General features: G+C 42.0%; 1 protein-coding gene across 1 annotated transcript in view; it reads right to left on the bottom strand.

The window, feature by feature from the left end:
• Positions 1-13,278: 13,278 nt before the first annotated feature.
• The window catches only part of NDUFA8 (NADH:ubiquinone oxidoreductase subunit A8), a 40,203-nt gene continuing 34,680 nt past the window's right edge, over positions 13,279-18,801 (bottom strand). The window contains exons 3-4 of the mRNA XM_085612309.1: positions 17,802-17,967; positions 13,279-13,530 (exon numbers count right to left, since the gene is read on the bottom strand). Coding sequence (XP_085468435.1) covers positions 13,393-13,530; positions 17,802-17,967 — 304 coding nt within the window. The 3' untranslated portion in view covers positions 13,279-13,392. The remainder of the gene's footprint in view (positions 13,531-17,801; positions 17,968-18,801) is intronic.

Genomic DNA, 18,801 nt, shown 5'->3' with positions numbered 1-18,801 from the left:
GGGGTATGGCTGGCACTATGGACCAGTTCATTACCCGTGTGGCCAACGTTATCGATAAAGAAATCACCATGGCCGATCGGCGGCTATCTCAAAACCCATTTGGTGATAGACGATCTTCAATGGGCCAGATAGCCTTGATACCCTCTCCGGAGCGAGCATTGGACCCGCTCCTCCCTGTCTCATCCTCCTTGGATCACCCTCATGTGGCGGCCTTGAGAGCTAACATAGAAGGGCTGGAGAATTTGACGGCTATGGCACTTATTGGCCAAATCATGTGGCCCCTGTCCTAGCAGCACCCAAGTCAGTCATTTCTATTTCGCATCCGGCTGACCGTATTCCTCACTCAATGCCGCCCTCTCCTCCGGCCTTTGTGTTGCAGGAGGAAATCCATCCAGCAAAGAGGAGAAGAACTGCCACTATACGGAAAAGCAGACTGCCTAAAAAACATCAAAGGCAGCAGAGTGCCAAGAGGGATGATTTTAATAATGTATCAGGGGGGGGGGGCGGGGGAGGGGGAGACTCTAGCCTAGTGCAGGAAGAGAAAGAAGAGGGCACTATTGAGGGGCTTGTGACCTCTGTTCCTAATAATCAGACTGCTGATAGTGTAGCGATTCTCTCCACGGATTCTCACCTAATTACAAAAATGGAGAATCTGATGAAATCTCTGCTCCTTCCAGTAATAGATGAAATTAGAGGGCTAACTGAGCGAGTAGACAAAATGGAGCAGACAACTCTAGATAATTTCTTCTCTTTAAAATCATTTATAAAACTGCAGCTAAAAACGAGGGATGATGATCTAGGCGGTGGACTAGCTAGCAGGGTAACGTCTACCGTCCAGAACAGTTCAGCCACCATAGTTGATAACCCAACAGTTGCATTGGAAGCGACTAATCAGAGCTTGTACTCCACTGTGTCGGCGGTAGGCACTTTAAATAACCCTGCTCACTCTTTTCCTAAACCTGCAGAGAATCCTAAGACCCCTAAGGCCACCACCAATAATCAAAGAAAAAAGAAGGCACGCCCCCCCGCCCCGGTCTCTACAAGCGAGGAAAATCCTACTACAACAGCCATCCCCCAAGCAGCTTATAGTGCACTTGAGATCCCAACTTTTAAGCCAGACGAAACTGCTAAGGCTCACGTATTGCATTCAGATGAGGGCCTTATTCGTGGGAGGGAATATAATATAAATCTCCCCCCTGATTGTCAGCCCTATGTAGTTGTGTTGACTGGGGTACCTGTGCTTAGCCCAGGCAAGCGAGAGACATACATTGAATTGTTTAACAAGACTTTATTTTGGCTCAAAGAGAACAGACCTCTGCCTGAGTTTTGGGAAGGCCGGATCATCCATGTACGTAGAGTCGGATGGATTGGCACCAAGCAAAAATCTATAAGTGGGGATTGTATTATAGTGAATTTCAAAGACCCAAGGATCGTTAGCTATATATGTAGAGGTTTTATGAACGATCATAGCTCAATAGATAGCAGGGGTTCAATTGGCACTTGTGACCTAAGTTATTTTAATCCCCAAATTCCCCCTGCAAGGCAAGCCGGTATCGATATGTGGGAGGGTTGGGATGGCAGAACTCGCGGTTGAATCTCTAAATTTAGTCTATTCAACAATATCCCGAGCCAGCTGCAGGGTCGATCTTGGCAAGGCTGTTGACAGGGAATTTGCCCTGTACGGAAGCTGTATATTGTAGCTTCCGGGGAATCCCAAACTGACAGCTCACCCCCTAGAGAGCAGCAGGTGAGCCCTTCCATTACCACCCTTCCCTCTTTATTTACCTCTAGGGGATGCGTACAGGTGCTGCCTCAGTCTAGTAGGGACTTGCCTGTTGGAGGCTCTCAAACCTTCCATGCTGCGGCAACACCTGTTGCCGAAACGGACATTGCCATTGATAATAACCCTGCTAAAAGGGCTCCAATAGTGGGGCAGGGAAGGGTTTCTAGTACGCCTCTGAAGGTAGCTAGCTGGAATATAGCCGGTCTAGCTCGGAATATAAGTATCCCCGATTGGAACACATTTATCGAATCCTTTGGAATTTGCCTATTCCAGGAAACTTGGTGTTTTGAACCACGGCATAAGTTGGGTTATACCACCGATTTTGTACCAGCGGTCCGTCCGCACGGAGGTAAGGGGCGTCCCTCTGGAGGTTTGTTAATTTGGGTAAACACCTCCCTGCGATACTCGATCAAATGCATAGTCACCAACTCACCGGACCTCCAGAGACTATCTTTGAGAGGCCCGTCTGGAGGAAGAGTGCTCGAAATATTTAATATATATGTTAGAGGTACTAGGGGTGGTTCATCCTCGCTTTCCTCAACCGGCATCGACGAGGAACTCAAGAGTTGTGGTCCAGACTCCCACGTTTTATTAGCTGGGGATTTTAACTGCACATTCGAACCGCTTGTTGCGGATGATGTGCTGGGTACGAGGGAAGACGATGTAAGGAGAGGCATTCCGCCATTGTCCATTGCTCCAATTAGGAGATGGACTCAAAATGCAATTGATTTTAATGTCCTCTGTCTGGAGCATGGTCTTAGAGCAACCAACGGCAGATCTAAATCAGACCCTATGGGGGCACACACGTTCAATAGAATAGGCCATTCCTCCAGGATTGACTACATTATGTTGAATTTTTGTTTGTGGTCTTTCCTGGTGGATATGGAGGTCTGCCCATCCATTGACAGTGACCACAACCCTCTATCCCTGTCCTTGTCCCCTTTGTGGAAGGATAGCTCCCCTTCTCCAATCCCACATGTGTGGAAATTAACACATGAAGTGTGTCCATCCAACTGTGGTAGGCGCCTGAAATGGAAGAACATTATTGGTAATGAGGGTAAGATGCTGGAGGTGCAGTCTATTATGCCAACATCACTCCTCGCATCGATTCTCCATTTCTCAGTGCGCATGAGGTCTCCACACTTTTTGCACAAACTACGAAGGCTTTAGGCGAGCTATTTGTTACCCACAATCTGGGAAAAGGGGACAGTAAGAGAGGCTGTAGGAAGGACTCTGCTGGGTGGTTCTCTTCTGCATGCAGAGTGGCCAAACGGGAACTACTAAAGGCAGTAAAATCTAAGAATAGAGTCCTGGTTTGTACTGCAAGGGGAAATTATAGGAGGGCCCTAACTAAGGCAAAAGCAGAGTGGGATGACCAGTTCTGGTGTGACCTGAAGGCCGCTAGCTCTAGAAAGGATGCGAAGGGTTTTTGGGACCTACTAAGAAATAGGGAGAAACCTGTGGACACAATCATTACATGTAATGTACCCGAGTGTGCGTGGGTTGACCATTTCTCCGAACTTTATTCTATGGTCCCGGATGAGGGGGAAAGTTTGTTCGTACGACACCCCTATGCATCTTCCCAGTTCAAAGACGAGTTCCTGTTTACATCTAAGGAAGTGGTGGGGGCAATTAATAGTCTTGTGCCCAACAAAGCAGCAGGCCCAGACGGCATACCAGGAGACTTGCTACGTATTAACCCGGAAGAATGGGGAAAACTTATTTCCGCCCTATTGAACTCCAGTCTTGAAGGGGCTTCTTTTCCGACCTCATGGAAGGGGGCTGAGGTTGTTCCAATCTTTAAGAAAGGTTGTCGGAATGACCCAGCCAATTACCGCCCAATAAGCCTCTTAGACACTTCACAAAAGTTGGCTGGTAAAGTGGTCTTGATCAGGATATTGCAGTGGGTAGAGGAAAATTGTATTCTCTCAGACTACCAGGCTGGGTTTAGATCAGGCACGGGGACAATAGAGCAATCATTTCGACTCATGATGTTATACTGGAAAGTGGTTGTACTGGGCAAAGGCAGTCTGTACCTTGCTTTCATGGACCTGCGGACTGCCTTTGACCTAGTTCCCCGTAGCCAATTATGGAGTGTGCTTGATGAACAGGGTATTCCACCCTATTTGCTAAGCATGTTGATAAAACTCCATGCTGATAATTTTGCACAGATCAGGTGGGGTAACCAGGGGCAAAAAACAGCTCGTATACCTGTAAATAGAGGGGTGCGCCAAGGTTGTGTCCTTGCCCCCACTCTATTCTCGTTGTATGTCAATGGAGTGGTAGAGCACTTGCTACAACATCCTGCAGATGCCCCAGCCCTGGCTGGCAGAAGAATACCTACCCTTCTATTTGCTGACGATACCCTCCTGATCTCTAAAACCCCGGCAGGTCTGCAGAGCCTTTTGGCTAATTTTAAGTCTTTTTGTGATGCAAGAGGGTTAGCCATTAATACAGCAAAGACCAAGTATTTGGTCCTTAACCCTCCGAGAAAATTGGCCAAACCGCCGACTCTAGATTCTGTTGCCCTTGAGAGGGTCTCAGAGTTCGACTACCTTGGCATCCGTCTCTGCGACTCCATGAGCTGGAATTGCCACCTCCAAAAGTTGTTGCTGACCCACAAGAGGGTGGTGGGTGCCCTCCTTAAGGAACATCGTGCTTCATCCCTTAAACCCATAGCTCCTGTTCTAGACATCTACAGGGCAAGGGGTGTTAGCGCTGCCCTCTATGGGGCTGAACTTTGGGGGGTCTACAGGGCCGACCTTCTATCCCGCTCTGAAAGTAAATTTCACAAAGATCTAATGGGTCTCCCCCATAGTACCCCAACACTCCCACTGCTTTTAGATATGGGTACTCGGCCAATTAGTGACCAGGCTAAGCTCCGCCCTCTTCTCCTATGGGCAAGAATTTGGAGAACACCAGAATTGTCTAGTTATGCGGACGGCCTAACTGACGTGTTGGGGTCACCAGGCTGGTACAAGATTCATTGGTTGAGGGAAGTCAAGCGTCTTCTCGTCATCCTTGGTCTCGGTGAGGCCTGGAATAATAGATCTGCACCTCCTAAGTCCGAGCTAAAAAAGATATATTGGAGCTGGGTTGTTGATACCAGAAGCAGCAACCCCAATTTGTGTAGGTCCACCATGGATTTTCTTCTGATTAAGGAAGTGCACTTTTGTGAACCATACCTGGATGTCATCACAAACCGCCAGGATAGGGCTCTTTAATTCTAATTTAGAATAGGCTTACTTCCTGTTGGAGAATTGACTTCCAGGTGGAAAGCACCGACCCAGACAATCTCTTCTTGCCCATTTTGTGTAGAGAGGTCAGAGTCTGTTCCTCACTTTCTGTTCGAATGCCCGGCCTATGCAGCACCTCGGAGTAGATGGTTAAAGCCACTATGCAGAGAACTTGGAACTAGACACTATTTGGAGGCCCTACGAATACTGAAAAATGACCCACGGCCCCTCTTTGCTTGCGGCTTAGCCAAATTCCTAGGGTGGGCATGGCGTACAAGATCAACTAGGCTTTCGTATCTTGTTTAATCTGTTTTTTTAACTAACTATATAATGGTTTTTAGCTAATTTATTGGTACCAGTAGCAGCATGAAATGTTTCTCCATCTTTTTATGTTCTGGTTCCTTTTTACTGTTCTATTGATTACTCTTGTATGTTTGCTTTTTAAGATACATTTGTGTCGAAATAAAGCCTATTTGACTGACTGTTTATCTCCTGACCCAGAATGCCCGAAATGGTCTTACCCACTTTATGCCAAAAGATCTGGATTGAGGGACACTGCCAGAACATGTGGACAACATTCGCGTTGTTTTCTCCAAACTTAGGACACTTCTTCACTTCTCGACTTCCCAGCTTCAATTATTTCCATGATGTCCAGTAGGCCTTGTGGACAGTAAAAAGATGGTTCTTTCTTAGTGGAGCAGATTTCACATATGACCACACGTGAGACAGATACTTGCCCTAACGATTCAAGGTTTTGGTCTAGCAGTTCCCTTCTCCAGATCTCAGTCAGCAGGTTTTGCACTTCTTCACCATTCTGCTACTTCTTTCCGCAGAAGGGGTCGTGAGGGAATTTTGGTCTCCAACTTCATATTCCCTTTACCGTCCTTTCCCAATGTTTTTACCCAACTTGCTAGTTGATAACATTTATATTTAGTGACCAAATTCTCAGAGATCTCTGAAAGTCACTGTCATGAGATTAATGTTATGTCCACTATGAGTTGCCCCCAGCTTAAGATACCACACTCCCATAACGGGGTTGCAAGTGCGTCTAGTAGGCAATCTGGAGTACCCAAGGAATCCCAAATAGGAGCTGCGTCACTATAGTAAGTTATTCTTAGAGACAGTCTCACTGGATACCAGATCTTGGCTGCTCCTAAGAGAATCTTTAACCGGACTGAAAAAAAAATTGGGGTGGCCAAACTTAAGAAGGAAAAAATCTGCTTGATATGGGGAGCTTGCAGTAATAGCCCTAAAAAGCTGGGACAAACAAGAGCTACCCAGCTATTCGGGTGGGTCCCCAATGATGAAGCATGTCACCAACTAGGTTGGTGAGTGAGGGGTCTTCTTAAGAAAGGAGAAACTTTCCTTCCTGTGCACCTCTCCCAGTACCTCAGAGACATTGAGGTATCTCCTGGGTGTACTCCTCCTACTGTTTGATTACAAACAAGAGCTATCCATCAGCAGCTGTTGGAAGTTCTTCAGGTGGAAAGCGTGGTAATATTGGTAGAGGTCTGGACTATCGATACCGCAATGTTCTTTCTTTCTTCTCAGCTTCTTCCGGGAAATTCTAGGTATTTTGTTTCCCCAAATAAATCTAAAGAACTCCCCCTGCACTTTCTTAAACCAAACCTTCTTAAATTCTAACAGAATGGTGTTAAACAAAAAGGTGAACTTAGGGAGAATTGACATTTTCAGGATATTTGATCTGCCTAAAAAGGATCATGGGAGTGCACCCCAAGCTCGTATCGCTGTTTTAACTCCAGTAACTATTTTTTATTTTGTTATTTTACAGAGTTTTATATAGTGCGATCTTTACCCGAATCAGGTATCCAAGCGCTTTACATAGCACCAGTAGCATTACATGAGGACACATTCATTTCGGGTAGGCATGGGGAGATTAAGTAATTTGCCCAGAATCACAGGATGTTCGGTGTCATTGCTGAGACTCGAACCCAGTTCCCCAGATTCGAGGTCGACCGCCCTAGCCGTTAGGCCAACTCCTCTGCCCAGTTTATCAAAGTTCACCTGAGCTAGTTTCTCCAAATGATGTACTATTTGGACTCCCAAATACCTTATTTCTTGTCTTGTTAAGTCACTCCTACAGTGGGTGTTCCACTGCATGAACTGTTTTTTGATGATTAATGGAGTACCCAGATACTCTTCCAACTGATCCCAAATTGCAGGGAGCGAGTGAAGGAGGTCTCCTGTAAAGTTAATTAAATTATCTGCATATAGCCCAACTTTTTTCACCCGACCAGTACAGACGAAAGGGTGGATGTTTTGACATGCCCTTAGTTTACATGCCAACGGCTCAATATAAAGGTTAAAGAGAAGTGGGAATCCCTGTCTTGTCCCCCTACCAATGTTTATTGACCTAGTAAGCTTTACGTTAACCAAGACCTTGTCTGAGGGGTTTTTATAAAGGGCCCTAACTGCTGCTAAGAAGACCTCTCCTGAGTTAAAGCGTTGGACCCTTTTGTACAGGAAAGGCCAATCAAAGGTCTTTACAGCGTCATACGTCATTACTGCCAAAGGACTCCCATATTCCCCTTGCCATGTCAATTGCACCTAAAAAGTAATGGGTTAACTCATGATGCTGTCTTCCCTTCTTAAAACCTTTTTGATCAGTGTGGATTAAAGTTCCCGCCACCTTAGCCAGTCGTTTTGTTAAGATCTGGGTGTATATTTTGTAATCACTGTTAAGAAGGGAAATAGGTCTGTAGGATTCACAGGACCTCGGATTCTTATTTTGTTTAAGGAGTATAGTTATGGTAGCAACATTCCAGTATGGCGGGAAATCATGGCCAGATGTGAAGGCAGAGTTAAAAAGCTGAAGCAGTTTCGGGGCAAGCTCTTCCTTTAATATGGTAGATTTAGTTGGGGATGGAATCGGGTCCTACATCGTTCCCTTTTTTTTGAGCACTGATAATTTGAAGAATTTCCTCAAGACCGATGGGGTTATTTAAGTTGTCTTTTGCAAGCCCCTGTAACGCTGGAAGTTCTAAGTCTTGAAGAAAGTCTTCAATTTGCTCTTTACTCACCATCAGGTCCTCTGTATAGAGATGTTGGAAAAACTGGGCAAATGCATTTTCAATCTCAACATCATCAGAGATTATTGCCTGAATTTAGGCATCTAAGATCTCTAATCAGATTCCTTGTCTGATTGGCTGTGGTCTTCCATGCAAGCAATTTGCCACACCCCTCCTCGTATTCATGGTGGGATAACCTACTAGCTTCCCATTTCCTCCTAACTATTGCTTCAAAATAGTCAGCAAGCTCTGCTATTGATAGTTGCAACGTTTGCTCAATTTGTAGTGCATTTGGACCGTTGGACATTTGTTCTAATCTTAGCTGGTGGGTATGTATTGCTGCTAAAAGTTTTCTGATTTCTTCCCTGACTTTCCTCGTTTGTGCAACAGTCAGGACGTTTAGAGTACCTCTTAGGAAGGCTTTGTACATGTCCCATATAATGTGGAGGGGGGCTGAATCTATATTTAAAAGGAAAAAGTATTTGGTGAAATTTTTCAACTTCTCCACTACACATGGCTTGAGAAGTAAAGAACAATTTAAAGTCTAACTCCGGGTGAGAGGCCTATTCTTAAGAGTGACCTCTAGGGTGACTGCGGAGTGGTCAGATAGATGTTCAGGGACATGAGGGAATCTAGTGGTGTTCTTGCTAATAAATAGGTCCACCCAAAAAAAATCTATCCTAGATCGGTGGCCGCATTTTTTGTTATGGAAGGTAAGCTTTCCCCCTTTTGTCCCTGCCTTACCTCCCATCAGTCTCCAAATATCTATAAGGCCAATGTCTGCCATCAACAGTTTCAGCGCGTTTCTCATATTCTGAGTCGCAGCCGTTGCCCTCCTAGAAGTGGAGTCTTGGATTGGGTCTATAACTACATTAAAGCCCCCACCCAAGGTTATGGAATCTTTAGCATCAACCGATTGAAGGAGTAAGGCACGTAGAGGAGTTGGATCATCTAGGTTAGGGCCGTAATACCCCTTCGAAATCTCGTTCTTATTAATATCGACTTGTTTAGAAAGATCTTCAAAAGACACCTCCATTGCCCCAACTCTTTCCATTAAATTGTTGATCTTATCTTCCAGCACCCTGGATCTTTTGTTGGTTTAGCTCAGAAACAGCAAACTTTTCCCTAATCTCCATTAACAGGGTAGATAGAACTTTCTCTGAGGAGGACTGTTCAGTCAGGCCAAAAGTTACGGTGGGCACTTCCCTTTGGTCGAGAGTCTGACTGAAAGTGTTCCCAGACCTAGAGTTGCTCTGAACCAGTACCCCATTCTCTGCTGCTGTTGCCAGGGGGCTGAACCTATTTTCTAAGCGTAAAGTGTTTCTCCCGTTCTCACTGGTGGTAGCACTCTCAATAGCTCTCACAGACCCACAGATTTCAGGACTATGCACAGAAACTGGGAAGGCAACTGCAGTAATAGGGGCGGTTTGGACTTTTTGAGCTTGGATCTTTAAGTAGGAACAGAGTGAAGGTGCAATTTTAACACTTTCAGGCTTATTTTTAGGCTGTCTTCTATCTGTAGTCAGAGATGTTTAATCTGCGAGTGGCCTTTTAATCGATGGGGGGGGGAGAAAGAGGGGGTGGAGGCAAGCGCGAGAAGCCCTGCTGTCTAGATTCTTCTGTGGAACCATTAGGGAATTCTCTTTTACAGAGGCTCCTGAGGGGGGTTTCCCTTTACCCCAGATGTCCCTGCTTCTCAGTGTCTACCTATTTATGCAACAGGCAGAAGCCTCACTTAATTCCTTCCTCTTCGCGAAGTGAGTTTCCCCTGATTTAGGAGCCTCACCTAGAACAACCTAGCCCCAATTTCCCTTCTTTTTCATTCCGGGGGTCATTAGGGGGCTTTGTGCAGCATCCTCCCCTCCCACCTTTCTGGGTTCGCTGTGGAGAGATAGCCGCTGCCTGAGCAGGCAAGCACGATCCCAGGTGCAGACTGTTGTCCTGCTGTTCCCGCTGCCCCGGAAGCCGATCCTAGCAGTGTCGCGCAGCCCCTGCCGAGCTCCGCTGCCACCTCCGCCTACACACTGCTTCGCGTCTGCCCCGCCGTTGCGAGGCGGGGGAAGAACACACTCTCCGCACGATCCTCTCGGAAGCCGCAGAGCCTTGGGTAGTAGCTTCACTCCACCGCTATGCTTATGCAGAGACCCCCTGACATTTCTGGCACAGGTAATCTTCATATATTTTGCTGGGTGCGTGAGAGCTTGCGACCGGCACTAGCTGACAGCCACCATTTTTTGCCACCCAGCTTTTCATTTTCAATTAAGGGGATTGTTTAACTCTGTGCACTCACCTTAAAGGGAGATAAGGTAAAAATAAAAAGTGCACTGAAACTAAACATATGGCCGATAGTGAAAGGATCCTTGTAGCAGGGGCAGTCTCCAGGGAGGGAACAAAACAGCCAAAAGGTGGGGCAAATATAAACATTCACCAACAACAGCAAAGGAATTTTTAGAGCCAGAGGATACAAGCAATGAGAAGCGCTGAACATGTTGAAAGTCCATAGACTAAATACCACGTCTCGAAGACCGCACATGCGCGCTGCCTAGGCTCGACCTAAAAAAAGCAGTCCCCTAATCCCTTTCAATCCCAGAGTTTCCAATAATAACATTGGACAGCAATCTCTATTCTAGACACCCTTCTGTTCAGAAAAAATAAACTAAGAATAACAAAACCAGAAGCTGTGTTTTACATATGGCCTATATATAGCACCACGTGTCTCAATTGACATATGATTTCCAAAACAAATAAAAAGTAAACACACACTTTGAATCAGCTCTCTTTATTAATTTCCCTATTGATTTTCACTCACATTTTCTTTTTGCCTACCAAAGTATACAGCATGGGGCACTGGCTCCACTCGCTGCGAGGCACAGTATTTTGCTTGTGCATAGCCACTTAAAAAGTAGTCCACTCTCAGTGAAAAGTCTGGTATACCAATTTCCACTATGTGTATTTTTTCATGTTATTGCGATGAATCGTTAATTTACTTACACCTTTAGAGAGCAGCATTTTTACTTTTTTAAAAGTAAGACTATTTGTGAAAATCTGTTCACAAGAATACATGCCTTCTGCTTGAACATAACGAGTATCTTGGCAATTTTTTCTTTTAGGTATACGTTATATTTTATACAATAACCAACAACTTGAATTGTTTTCAAATGCTATTTACTTGTGTGTGCTGTATTTACCAATGGTATTACTCACTAAAAGCCTGCGCTCTTGGCTTTGCCAATCCGGGGAAAAATGAAGCAAAATAAATAAATAAATATATATATATATTTTTTGCTTCATTTTTCCCCGGATTGGCAAAAAAAAGAAAAAAAAAAATATATATATATATATATATATATATATATATATATATATTATTTTTTTTTGCTTCATTTTTCCCCGGATTGGCAAAGCCAAGAGCGCAGGCTTTTAGTGAGTAATACCATTGGTAAATACAGCACACACAAGTAAATAGCATTTGAAAACAATTAAAGTTGTTGGTTATTGTATAAAATATAACGTATACCTAAAAGAAAATAATTGTACTTTGCCTTGGGACTCAATATCCCAGCATGCATTCCAACAGGAAGTTGTACTTAACTAGCATGCACCCCTACAGGAAGTTGCACTAAGCCAATCAATTTAAAAGCACTGAGCCAATAGGAAAGTACTCACTGCGCTCCAGTTGTACATATTGCCCTGGAAGAAGAGGTCTTTACCTTGAAACGCGTCGGCATGAGAGAGAGAATTCAGGAGTGCTGGAGGAGGGTTGAAGAGATGCAAGCTGTCGTGTGCCTCCCTAAGATCTGGACGCTTTGGAGAGTAATATATATATATATATATATATATATATATATATATATATATATATATAGATAGATAGAGGATTGCTTTTATATAGAATGCAAATAAAAGGAATTTATATGACAAAAAGTGGGATGACAGTGTCAAGATTCCTGTAAAAGTTTCCCTGAAAGGAAAGCGGTTCAGACGAAGTTGGTACTGGCTGGAGAATTTCAATTAGCACATTTGCCTTAATTTCAATAGTGGGCAGTTTCTAGTCCAAAACTTCAGCTGCCCGCTGCCTCACAACATTGATTTGGACTTACTGGAACACTTCAGCCAGGAAATGGATCTGAGGCTGTTCCTGGGAAAAGTCCAAGAACTAGTGCTTCGACCACAACTTATGTTTGGCAATGTAAAGTTTCGTCTCACACTCCTGGATCACTTTTTGGTGCACATGGTTAATCTTATTGCACCAAGTTGCGACAACAGCACAATTTATAGCCTTGATTTTTGACAGCACCAGGGGATCCCTTTTGGGGTGACAGATACGCACTTTGAAATGCAGATTTTGTGTGTCTGTAACTGACATCTGCTTCCTGCTGTCCTGGCACTGATGTCAATCGTCTTTGGAGAAGGACATATTCCATAGCGCTCTATCATAGTAAGGATTTTACGTTGTTGGAAAAAAGACAAAGTAGGGAGCAAAGGGGCGGAAAGAAAGAACTGACGTCAACACGTGGGGGGATGCTTATAAGCTGTGCTCCTTCATTACTTCTGTGGTGGTCCAGAGTCACCACAGAGACACACAGCACAAGGGAGCATTGCTGAAAATATTCTTTTGTGGAATGGAGTCTTCTATAGGTGAGGAACCTACATCAGAATAATCCCTCAGAACCCTTTGCGTATCTCACTGGTACCTTTGTATTTTTCAAATAAATCCGCTATTTCAACAATACAGTTATGATTTTGTGGGGGTGACCATGTAGTCACGCTCACAGTTACCAATTTACGTTATATGATTGTAGTCTATCCATTCACTAGGGGAGTTGCAAGCAAGCTCCTCACATAGGAAACTAAACCACCAAGTTTGGTGTAAAAATTAAATAGCGTAAATATGAATTAGCAAAAGGTGCACACAAAACCACGGAATAAACACTTCACAATGACCATCTTACTTCTGTATGATAGGTGGGACTGTATAGACACCATGGACTTTCCCAAATACATTGCCTCTATAACGGCGTATTATCTGCTTAAATTAAAACAATGCATAAAACAGCCAGCCATGATGTAAGGGCTGACAAATGGGTGCATGTGTATCAAATATTTAGCAGCATAACACTAGCGATTTGCAGGCCAAAATTATATACATTAAGTCACCGAAATGAAGAAAAATGAGAAATGTTTTTTATTCCGACTGCTGTTTTGTGCTTATGAAAAACAGACTAGTTAATCCATCAAGGATATTATGTTTTATTTCTGCCACATCACAAATTGTTGAAACAATCACAAACTTTTAAAGTCACACCAGTTATTCTTCTGAATTGCTGAATTCTTGGAGGTTTTGCTACCAGCTCCAGAAAAAGAGCCTACTGCCATATTTGGAAGGTTTCAGCTCTGCATCGATAACTGGATTTGGCTCTGGTCTTGGACGAGAGTGGTACACATTTTCCGGAATCGGGCGGCTAGTTTGCACTTTTGTGACCTGAAGAAAAGGGTAATATGTTAATTATTTTAATAAAAATATATGCTTTTGAAGCCAAAAAGAAGTGGATATCAAATGTATTTCGTCAATTGGTATTAGATTTAATTTCTCATTCAAACATCTCTTTACATTAATTATGTGGAAACTAAAGTTGAAGAAAATCACAAGCAACAATCTCAATTTAATCCCGCTCATTTCACTAGTACTCTCAAATAACTATTCCAAAATGCTTAAGTTTACATTTCGTTAATGCGTATAGAATTAGGTCAATTTTGTGCTTTGAAGATCACAAAAAATACAAAACAATACACAACATTTAAACCATTCAGGTATATCTGCAGTTCCAATAACATACGACATCCAACAAGGTAATTACCTTTTGAGAAGTTCATAGTGTCTGAAATAAAATACAGTTTTGGTACCCAAACCTACAAAATTAAACCTACAAAATTAAACTTTTTTGGGACAATTCATTAGGACAGCTTGTAATTTAGGCGAAAACTCCAGGGAGGTGAGTGTCAAACCATATAGCAAATACCCAATTTTATAATTTAGTCTGCTGACCAAATTGCACAAGCAGGATGGACTTTTTTTGCAGGGTAGTTAACAACCACATCAAACCTGTACAAGCAAAGTGATGATCTATACTCCTGCTCCATCAAACAATTCATGAAAAAAATGAGAAAAGGCTTTACTGGCTTCCAGCATTAACTGTCATCGTTCTCTTTCATTCTCTGTGCAACTGTATCTTTCATCTTTCTCTTGTCTTACAGTCTCCACCTATGTCCACATTTAGTATTAGGTCACTTCTTACCCTATTCACTGAGTGTTCTTCCTTCTTGATTAGCCACTTTACTGAGTACTAACTCTACGAACTAGTAGCAGCCTGACACCTTGTTCTATTTGAGCCTTCTCCATAGTACTAATTTCCGTATTTCTTTCGTTAATGTTTGTTTCTTTCATGAGTGGCAAGCATGTAACTATTTTTGCACTTTTTCCCCTCCTATTCTGGCCAACCTCTCAATTGGGACACTTTGTCCCACAAAGCTCTGTATTTGCCAATTTTTCAAATTCACATTTTTCATCCTTTTATTCGTGCTCCCCTATTTATCACATCCCTTGTCCATCATTACATTGCTAACTTTCAGGGTTTTCTTTTTGTTTGTTGTGATATCGTCTGTATATGCTCCATCTTTGTGCATGAAAAATGCCTTTAATTGAAAGGAGTCTGTACTAAGGAGGTGGGTCTATTCTATCAGCAAGGTTGGACCACTGTAAACATACAATAACAATATACCCTGTCTGAAATTATTCAACCAACACAAAAATTCAGTCCTTAATGATCAAGAAATTTAATTTGCTTGACTACGTATCATATACACAAAGTTTTCAATCTTTCTTTTAACTCACTTTACATATCAAATCATAAACATTGGATGACATTACCAAAAGTCTTATAGGCTTGTTTAGTGCAACTTGATTCAGAAATCAAAATCATTGCTTATACAGACAAAAATAATTTTTAGCAGTGCATAACACATATAAAATGTACTAGTCCACAGTTTTAAACAGAAGGAGTTCTCTATTTTATCCCAATTGTCCAAACTCTTCGGATCAAGAATGTAAAGGGGTTGTAGCAACTAATTAATTGTACCAAGAAACGACACCTAATTTTACAATAACGGTTACCTATATGTAGTTGTAAAGTCCAATAATTCCATAATGCATAGAGGTTGATGGATTTCGAACACCGTCGTTTTGGGGTCTGCTCAGGACCAAGACTGGGTACAACCAAAAAGAAATTGAATGGAAAAAAAAAGCTTTGCGAGATTCTAATTGTTTTTGCGGGCATTTATCATGCAACTAGAGCCCCATGTAGTTGATTTACAATATCTCCATTATGATATGTGGACCGTCTGTGTCCAGTGTAATTAAGTTGGAACCGTAACATCAAATGAAAAAAGCAAACCGATACTTCTGGTTTAAAAAAAAAAAAAGTCTTATTCTATATTGTGTTTTTCTAAAGGCGTTCATTCGTGGTGAGACTTACATGAGTTGCCAGCGTGTCTACTGTGTTTGCGTCCACTTTCGGACAGCAATAAAAACATCTTCTGTTTATTTGCTTTCTCCTCTTCTTAAAGACTCACTTGGCAACACGGTTACAGTAAATTCAAAGCAGCAAAACAATAACAAAGCTGCGCCGTGTCTAAATTACGCCGCATGCACTGACAAAGTCAGCCTTTAATCTAATGCACGGAGTAAAAGACACAAAGCTCAAGGTGAAAACTTCAATTAATTGAATGTTTTTCCACAGTAAACCCAGGAATTGGAAACCTGAGAATAATAACTTTGAAGTGACTAAACGAAGAATGTTCACCGCACACTTCAGGCAAAAAGTGGCCGCAAACACAGTAGACGTGCAGGCAACTCATGTAAGTCGCACCATGAACCAATGCCTTTTGAAAAACACAGTGAAGGATAAGATTGTTTTTTTTAACTACGATTATCTGTTTGCTTTTTTCATTTGATGGTGCAGTTTCAACTTAACTACACCGGACACAGATGGAACACATACCATAATAGAGGTAACTTAATCAACTACGAGGGGCTCTTGTTGAATGATTAGTTGAATGATAAATGCCCAGAAAAACAATGAGAATCTCACAAAGCAATTTTTTTTCATTAAATTTCTTTTCAGTTGTACCCAGTCTTGGTCCTGAGGAGATCCCAAAACAACAGGGATTTAAACGCATCAAACACTACGCATTAGGCAACCCTTATTGTAAAATGAGGTACATTGCCTTGGTACAATTAATTAGTTGCGACAACTCCTGTACATGCTGGATCCTAGGAGTTTGGACAAAGGATAAAACAGAGAACTTCTTCTGTTTAAAATGTGGACTGGTGCATTCTTGTTTTATGCACGGTTAATTGTTTTTATTTGTATAAGCAATGGTTTTGATTTCTGAATCAAGTGTAGGCTAAACAAGCTCATAAAACTTGGTTATGTCATCCAACGTTTAGGATTAGATATACAAAAGGAGTTCAAACAAAGTTAAGGACAGAATTTTTGCCTACGTTGCATGATTTAAGACAAGGTATAGTGTTATTAGAGTACATAATTGAAAGAAGACATGAAAATAATTTATAAAGTTACCCAAAATATGGACTTTAAACTGTAAGAATTCAGTCCCTGTCACAGCTTGCTACACCGACCTGTGTAGCAAAGGGTAGAGAGGAATGGCTTCAAATAAGAATAAGGACATGAACACTATTCTTAAATGCTAATAATTAGAAAATGTGATACGTTATAGGAAACAGTTTTAGTTGGCAAACAGTAATTTACTGGTTGGCCAATTCAAAAAAGAGCTGATTTGAAAGCTAGGAACTTGTCCCTTAATTGATAAAGCAAATACACATGTAGCAAATATGTTTTTAGTGAGTCACAAAATAAATAATTAAATAAAACAAAAAAATCAAAAGGAATACCCAAGAGAATCCACAACAGTTGTAGATTTCCTTGAATACTGTAATGCGTTAAAATAATAAATGTACAATTTGACCTTAGATGGGCAACTATGCATTTGAGATTATGACACCAAAATGCTTTTGCTCCTTTCCTCGGTTTTTCCCTGCAGAAACCGAGCATTTTTCACGTAGATCTTCCTACTTTACCAAATTGATTTCTCTTGTCTCGGATAGAATTAAACATAAATAGGTTTCTAGGGTGGAAGTAAATGCTAAGTAATTACACAGACAGTTAAGAGCATGTGGGTGCCCACCTAATTTTAGACTCCCGTGAACTCAGATACACACACACACACACACACACACACACACTCCAGCCTTAATCCTAAAATTACAAATGCAGTAGTTCTGTCACATGGGTGTAATTTATACATTCACAAATACACCTTATGGACATAAATTTCCAACAATCACTTTTCTGTGAATTAGGGCTCGCAATATCCATTCACAAAGTGCATATTTTGCACATCCAAACTTAATTTAAGTGTGCAAAATGCACTGTGCATAGGGCTCAAGAAGAACTACAATTTTTTTTAAATGTGAATTTCTCTCCCAAGTTTGTTCTTTATGCATAATTATGATATACATTTATGTTCAGCATTTTGGCAGTGGTTACAGCAGAATTCACACAAAAACCAATGTTATGAGATGAATTCAGAACGTCCTAAAATTAACAAACAATTATTTACCAAATAATAATGGTAATGTATCTAAGCATAGAAGAGAAGAAATGCAAATCTCACCTTTGACAGCTCTCCTAGATCAGGTCTAACCCAACCCAGCTTGTCAAAGACGCAGTCATCAAATAGTTTCTGTTGTGTGCGACAATGGCGAAGTTCCAAGAGGTTTGTATAATCTAAACAAGTCCAGTATTCTGTAAAAGGCTCAGCACAATGTTTCTTAATTTGCCTGTGGAAGAAGTGAACGTCTTATTAGCACCAAAAACAAGTAAAATTGTATGCTTTAAACTCTGGATCAGTCATTGTAATATGCACCAGGAAAAACATGACCCTGGTGACACGGATGGTTATATTTTGTACATTATCCAAATTGTTTTAATTGGTGAGATATTCGCATAAAGATGAGCTGCCCACACAAGGACGAAGCAGTTTTTTCCAGCTTCCTCAAAAGAAATGTAATCACCACTTCGGTTGCTGCAAGATGATCTGAATCAAGCCAGTGGAGGCTAAAGACCAAGTTACTTACCTTCGGTAATGTTCCTTCTGGTGGATACTGTTTCGAACTGCAGATTCATTGCCTTTAGAATATTTCTAGGCAACAGACTGGATCAAGGGCTTTTTTTCTTCTTCAAATGCTCCTCTCACCCCAGTCGCTTGTGCAGTATGGCTCAGTGGTGATTTCACACCGCCTGAACCACATACAAGTATCACCCTGCACATTGATTTTGTAATCTTTCTCCATCCATGCCCTCCGACTCAGAACACTTTGAACAAATTGCAGGTGAAAATGTGTGAAATTCCAATCTCGAACTTTATTATGATATTCAGGAGGCCACTCCACAGAACAGGGAGGTGAGAAGGCAATGAGGAATCTGTTGTTCTATAGAGTATTTACAGTTACCAAAGGTAATTAACTTGTTCTGATGGATACTGCTAACCGCAGATTATTCTCCTTTAGAGCAGATACCACAACCTTACATCTCAATGGTGGATAATTTAAGGAGTAGTCTCAGATTAAGAAGTCTTGCAGGCCCAAGAACGCAAAATGGTCCTGCCACTGGAT

The sequence above is a fragment of the Triturus cristatus genome, chromosome 1_2 (genome assembly GCF_964204655.1).
Source record: "Triturus cristatus chromosome 1_2, aTriCri1.1, whole genome shotgun sequence".
Taxonomy (NCBI): Eukaryota; Metazoa; Chordata; class Amphibia; order Caudata; family Salamandridae; genus Triturus; species Triturus cristatus.
Note: the sequence above shows the minus strand (reverse complement) of the source record. Positions and strands in the feature narration are given on the sequence as shown.